Here is a 7,371-nt window from a genome sequence, read left to right on the forward strand (position 1 = left end):
ATTTCTTAGGGGGGGGGGGAATCAGAAACACAAACTTCTCATTTAACCTCCAGCTGCCTCAGGATAATTCCCGATGCCCTCAATTATTTCACCCCGATCTCTCACTCACATTTTTCTTCTGAGGACATGGCTCGAGAAAGATTTAATTTGTAAATAATGCAAGTCTTTCTAGTTTGATGAACATATTGACTTTTAATACAGAGGCATAAATAAGGAGAGATCCTACCCTAGTGGGTAGAGCACACAATTGGCATGCAGAGAATCCCAGGTTCAATCTCTGGCATTCCCATTTTTAAGAGAATCAGGTGGCACCTGATGGAAATACCTTTCCCTGAGACCCTGGAGAACCACTGCCAGTCAGAGTAGACAAATAACCAAGCTGGAAGGGCATGTGGTTTGACATGGTCCAAGGTAGCTTTCTATGTGCTACCTGTCAAAACACTAAATCCAATAAATCACAAGTAGGACCATTTATTTGCGTGAATACCCACAATCATTTAACAAGCAGTAGCCTTACCATAATGTTCATGTAAACCATTTGGTAAACTGCACCTGCTCAGAAATAGGAGTAATCAGGAGTAGTGGCTGAGTCCTTTTCACACAAGTTCTTAAATATGAAAGCTGCCTAATCTTGCACCATGATCCAAAGCTCTGCAAGGATCCTGATAAGCACCCAGAATTACACACGTTGGTAAGAGTCACTTCAGAGTTGGGGGATGTTTTGGAAGTGTGTGCGTGTGCAGAAGAATTTATTCCCCAGATTGGGGATGTGTCCATGATGTAGAAATAAGTCTTGCTGAAATCAGTGAGACTTATTTCCACGCAATGTATGGTGCTGGACTATTTAGCATTAAACATTCTCTGAGACCACCCAGACTCCCATACAATGCAAACAACTTTCAATCTAGTTGAATGCTCATCTAATATGGTTTGAACGCTGTCGCAAGCTGAGAGAGGGCCACCAGCTGAGAAGGCCACAGCATTTTTCAACTTGGAAATGAACTTCTGGGTTGGTGAAAGCATGGACTCAAAGCGTAGTGCCAACATCTCTTTAGCCTTGTGTATGTGCAGGGCTGGCCCAAAATATTTTGCTGCCTGAGGCAAAGGACAAGATGGTTTCCTCTCTCCTTTCCTTGTACAAAAGCTGACTCGACAGGCGCTTGAATCTTGTTTCATCATTGGTAAGCTTATAGCATCCTCCATATCCTCTAAGAGGATGGTGGCAGTGGCAAGACAAATCATGGAGCATATGCCATTTCCTCTAGCAGAGGAAAATGGCTGGGAGCATGACTCACTTTGTCTAATGGTAGGACTGGCCAACATATATATTATGAAACTGTAGTGTGGAACCGCCTCCCCTAAGAGATCAGTTAGATTCCTTCAGTCAGAATTTTTAGATCAGTGGTTTCACAAATTCCCCCCTGCCCCCAGACCACTTGTAAAATGCTGAGGGTCTTGGACGACCAGTCAATTGTTTTTCTGCCAGTTGTAGCAATTGTAATGTTCTGTGTTAGATGCTGCATTATTTTTTATTGTCTTTTTACTGTGGATCACCTGAATGAACTTTGTGGACCAGTGGTGGTCCATAGACAACAGTTTGGGAACCCTTGCTTGAGATAATTGTTTGAGGCTACAGTCCTATAACCACTTACCTGGAAACAAGCCCCATTGAACTCAGTGGGTGTCACATTTGAGTAGAGATGTATAGAACTGTGCTCTCTTTATGGGTATGGTTTATTTGTTTCATAGTAAGCCTCCTGAACGTGAATTTAGGTCCCCTTAGGAAATGGCCTCCCATTCAAATGTTAAAATATAATGTGTCCTCTCCATCCTTCTCATTGGAACCTGTGGCTCCCTCTCAGAAACAAAGAGCATAAGAAAAGCCTGCTGAATCAGGCCAATTGCCCATCTAGTCCAGCATCCTGCTCTCACAATGGTTGACCACCAAACACCTGTGGGAAACCAGCAAGCAGGACCTAAGTTCAAGAGCACTCTCTGCTTCTGTGGTTTCTAGGAACTGGTATTCAGAAGTATATGCCTCCCACTGTGAAAGCAGAGGGTTGTGTCCACAATACTCTGTGGAGGCAGAGTATAGCTAGTAGCCACTGATAACATTATCCTCCATGAATTTGTCTAATCTATTTTAAAGCCATTCAAGTTGTCAGCTTGCATATTACATTGCTGCCTTTACCACTGGATTTGGTGTATTTCTTTTTACTAGTCAGCTGTAAGAATATCTTCTAATGTTGATCCCTTAGCTCAGACATTTTGTGTGTGTGTGTGTGTGTGTGTGTGTGTGTGTGTGAGAGAGAGAGAGAGAGAGAGAGAGAGATGTAAATTCTGAGCATGAAAGATTATACTGAAGTTAAGAGTTGGTATCAGTTTCTCATGTCTAGGGAGATTAGGCCTTAAATATTTCCTTCAGCACAAAAGTGGATATTTTCTTTTTTCTTTTTTAAGGCTCTTTTTGAGAGGGTGGCCTAATGCATGTTTCAGGAGCAGGAGCTGATGGGAGATAACTTTTTGAAATCTGTCATCACAGATCAGTTCCTGTGAATGAGAGTCTTATCAATGACACCCAGAAGAAATAAAAATATGCACTTACTGGATGGTCTTGGAAATCATTCTGTCTGTCTATTTATTGATCGATCCCCAACATTCTGTCACTCTCTCCCAATATTCTATCACACTTTAGGGTAGGGGTTGCTGACAATTGCTTCTCATTTCTTCAGAATAATCAAACTCAATTGAAGCTGCACAATTATGGTTACAACAGCTTTACTTCTCATAAACGGGCAGTGATTCCCCAAGTGAATTCTCAATTAACTAGTAAAGTATGATAGCGGCAAGTGGTTTTGGAAATGCAATCTGGGTGTTATAGCTGCTTTATAATGGCCTTAAACAAAGGAGTGATTTAACTGTGTGGCCTTTTTACTGTATCACAAGCGTGCATGGAACTGGGATAGCCACATTTCCAGCTTTGCAGGTGATTTGTTTCTGTAGTCTTCCTGGAAATATTCTTTTCGGTTCTCTCACAAGGACTTCCAAAGCAAAATATGCATGTGACAAAGAAGCTCAACATCACCAGCACTAAATGTCATGGAGACAAATACAGCTGCATAGAAAAAACCAGGAGGCTGTTTCTATGTAGCTAGATGAAAATGCACCACGTATCGTTCTGTAAGTAAACTTTATATTCTTCACAATTGCCAAAGTAAGTGTATTCCCACAACCATTTTTCCCATTAGGTGGCCCTTTGCATGTGCTGGTATTTATGTGCACCATGGCTTTGTGATGGGTTCAACACACTTCCAATTGCAAGCTAGCACAAGCTGAACAAACTTCAAAATGCATGTTGTCTCTAAATCCGAATGTACGATGAACCATTCACAAGACTCAAGTGCATATGGATTGCTACTGAAAGATTACTGCCAAAAAAAGGATGGTGGTGGAGGAAGAATGGTTATGTGGACCTGCCCATGGTGCTTAGTTGATGATATTAGATGCCGGGGTGAGGAAAAACAACACACATAAATACAGCTCTTGGTTTTCCATCATGCAAACTGGTCTTAGAACCAGAGACTAATGCAGTGAATCATTCAGACTTAGTTCACTTGGGGTGCTCCTGCTCATGTTTGTGAGACTGGCCATAAGAGATTTAACTTTGTAGGCATAGTAGTCCCTTAAGTTGACTGAAGGGACAACTTTCATCCCATCCCCAAAATCACAGCTCCTCATGGCACTTTCTAGCTGCTTTTGGCGCCTGTAAAAGTGGGAGAACTTGTTGAAAATGAGTGTGATAGGGAGGACCACTACCAAGATGCCAGCAAGGATGCATGCAGAAGCTGTCAGCCTGCCTGCTGTGGTCACTGGGACAACATCTCCATAACCAACTGTGGTCATGCTAACTGTAGCCCACCACCAGCAAGCAGGGATGGTCTCCAGGGCCCTGTTTTCCTCTTTTTCAATTGTGTAAGCCACTACAGAGAATATAGAGATTCCAACAGACAGGTATAGCAGGAGAAGCCCTACCTCCTTGTAACTATACTTGAGGGTGGCTCCAAGAGATCTAAGGCCTGTTGAGTGCCGTGCAAGTTTTAAGATACGGAATATCCTCATCAGTCTCAGCACTTGGGCTACTCTACCCAAATTAGCTAAAGCAGGGCTACTTTCCACCACCAAGTTAACAATTAAAGTGATGTAAAATGGAAGGATGGACATTAGGTCAATTAGATTGAGTGCATGCTTAAAAAACTTCAAGAAGTCTGGGGCCACGGCAAACCTTGCCACCAGCTCAAAAGTGAACCACGCAATACCGAAATGTTCCACAATTTCAAATCGAGGGTCTTCCTCAGAGTTCCCATTGCTATTAACAATCTGAAAGTCTGAGAGGCTGTTGAGGCACATGGTTACTATGGATCCAAGAACAACCACAATGGAGAGGACACTGAATATTCGGCTCAAGACAGAGTAGCCAGGGTTGTCTAAAGCTAACCACAGCTGCCGCCTGACTTTCCCAAAGGGTTGCTTGTCAAACTTAGCAGCATCATTGTAGAAGGCCAAGATCTCATCAAAGGAAGAGGTGGTACTTTCCTGATCACTGTGATCTTCCCATTTTTCTTGGTCTGGTTCCATTTTCCTCCCATGGTAGCTGTAACTGCAGCAAGAATCAATAAAGAATTCATTGATTCCCCAATATTCGATTTCCTGACTGAAGGAAAACACGCAGAGCTCACCCATCACATGCAGCTTTCCAGTGTTATAAAAATGCAACACATAAGGGAAAAGTTCAGGGTTCCTGTCAAAGTAGAACTCGTTCTTAGTGTCGTCGTAATCATCACAAAGCTCTAGAATCGACTCCTTTGAATTGCAGCTCAGCAGTTTACCCAGCCTCGTTTCAGGGAATCTCAACAGTGTGTTGGATCTCATCTTTTTCTTAAAGCCTCCGACATTGATGCTGATTTCACTGTCTTCAAAATCAGCCTCTGATAAATCCCTCAGACTCAGCCCTGTCATAGTGAGTGTCTTCCAAATCTATATGGGGCGGGAGAGAAGACCTATGGAATAATTAAAGGAGGCATTCAGTGTTATCCAGTAGTGAGGGGATTCTTAATTCTTCCTACCCCCACTCTTTTGTGTTTAATTTGGGTCAAAAAATAGTCTTACACCCAAAGCACCCCACACATATTAACAGATTACCACAAAGAGGCTCTGTTCTTTAAGGTGTAGCTTTTGTTCTCCACTACAGATGAGGGGATCGCTTAGTGTGTGCTAAATCCACAAATGGACACCCTGTGCTTCCTTGGCCCTTTCCCCTCTTTTTCTTTCCGTGCACATCCTCTGGCAGTGCTGTAACTGGCACAATACCATACATAGCCCTTGACTGCCACAGCCCTTCCTTTAGCAAGAGTGGAGCTGCTGGAAATAGGGCATGGATTTTAATGGTTGGATGGGCAGCCAAAACAGCTCCAGGTGACAGACTAGCCGGCGTCTTCCCCCAAAGTCTGTAGCGCTGGCGAGTGGAGTGAAGGCAAGCCTCTCTTGCTGCCTTCTCTCTACCTCCCAGGTACCTCTCAGTAAGCGTGTGGGTCTCTCTCGCTCTCCATCATAACAAAGGGCGAGGAGAGACAGTGGTTTCCGACGGCCAACTCCCCATGTTGGACTAAAATAGGAACCCCCGCCGTTTAAATACTCATACCCCCGTTTACCTCAAGAGCTGCTGTTGCTGCTGCGACCCCGTTTGGGAGCGTGAAACTTCCCCCAGCACCTCTCGAGCATCGCTGGGGCGGGGTCCTTCATCCAGGCTGAAGATGTCTTGGCTCCAGGAACCGATCCGCCGCCTAACCTTTTGTGTGATGGAAGTAGGCAGACAGCCCCTTTCCCGGAGAAGGTGTCAGCGGGCGTTGCTCACATCCTGGAGCGCCTACAACGCCCGAGAGTTGAGCTACTACCAAGAGCGAAGCCGCGGCGCCGTGGTGCTGAATGGACAGCTCCTCTCCAGCCGCGCCTCCCGACTCAGTTGAAGGCGGCGGCGGCGGCGGCGGCTGCTGCAGCAGCAGCAGTCATGGCGACCACCGGCATCCCCCCACTTTCCAGGCAAGCCCTGCCTGAGGATTCTACGCCTCCCCGCACCCCGACCCAAGGTGGGCGCCGCCTGCTTCTTCCTCCGGTCGGGCTGCAGCTGAGAGGTACCTGAGGAGGGGATCCACACAGGGATGCGCTCCATGCACACCTTTTCTTAAGGAAGGCAGGTTTTGCAGGGGCTCCGCGTGCACAAAAACTAGCCTGGCTCCGTGTCTTGGGACTGAATGGGACCGATCGCTCTAGAGCGACTGCAGCCACCACCCACCTACCCACCTGTCTCCCCTAACCCCACATCCCCGTGCAGATTGCTAATAGTCATCATAATCATAATCCACAATACCCACAGTCAACATCTCCCCCTACACCTTTTTTGCTCTTAAAGGTCGAAGTTCGCAAAGACATCGTGCTCTTGGGCCACGGGAAGGGACGGGGCTGCGATTGGCACCGCTGGCAACGAGGCGACACTATCTGATGGGCGCTCACTCGATCTGCGCGCAGGCAGGGAATGGGCGTGTTGTGCTGGCGAGCTGACCGACAGAAGACCCGTCGCCTGCGGGCATCGATGGTGGGGAAAAATAGGGCGCGGGCAGGCAAGGCAGCCAGTCCGTACGTGTGCGAGGGGAACTGATTCCTGCCTGAGTGTGGGGAGGGGGGGGGTGCCTTTCCTCTTCCCCACCTACACACAGCTCTGCCACAGATGCCAGCCTCCTTCTGTATAGATAAGAGTATCTGTCATGAGCAATGCTTTCATCACAGCGTGAAGCTCTCTTGCCCTCAGTGGCGATCGAGCCCATCGCGCTGACGCCCCAGAGCCAGCGAGTCACGCTTCCGTGTCCAGAAATTGCCTGCTTTGTAATGCTTTCCCGTCTTAGCAGGGAGATCCGCGAGCGTCTCGTCCGTTTTCAGAAATGGACCCTTGCCGAAACGGATTGGCAGCTGGTTCACAACGGCTCATGGTTCTCCCTCCGTCTCCAGTGAGTTGGCTGTTCTCACAATCCTTGTGCATTCAGAGGTAGTCCGCACACTCGGGACACCGGCTGGCCACCTTTCCTATTCACTTCTCTCTCTCTCTCTGTGTGTGTGTAAGCCATCACACTACCACCAGATGTTCAGCCAGATGTTCAGGTGTCTGTGGGTAGGTGGTGATGCTGCATATCAAGTGGGGAAAGTGTCTGACCTCCAGGTTCAGAGGCAGCCTATGCCAATCACAGATGTTTTTGAGACACACAACTGGGAAGGTTTAAGCTTCTCAGAGATACCTGTCTGGTCACTGTTGCAAGGGTGTTG

At 46.8% G+C, this 7,371-nt stretch overlaps 1 protein-coding gene across 1 annotated transcript; it reads right to left on the reverse strand.

The window, feature by feature from the left end:
• Positions 1-455: 455 nt before the first annotated feature.
• Positions 456-7,102, reverse strand: KCNS2 (potassium voltage-gated channel modifier subfamily S member 2). Its single transcript, XM_081013150.1, has 2 exons — positions 6,450-7,102; positions 456-5,057 (listed from the first exon to the last, which is right to left on the reverse strand). The coding sequence occupies exon 2, from the start codon at positions 5,014-5,016 to the stop codon at positions 3,583-3,585; it is 1,434 nt and encodes a 477-aa protein (XP_080869276.1). The 5' UTR covers positions 5,017-5,057; positions 6,450-7,102; the 3' UTR covers positions 456-3,582.
• Between the last annotated feature and the right edge of the window lie 269 nt (positions 7,103-7,371).

The sequence above is a fragment of the Podarcis pityusensis genome (assembly GCF_964106645.2).
Source record: "Podarcis pityusensis genome assembly, chromosome: 7".
Lineage (NCBI taxonomy): Eukaryota > Metazoa > Chordata > Lepidosauria > Squamata > Lacertidae > Podarcis > Podarcis pityusensis.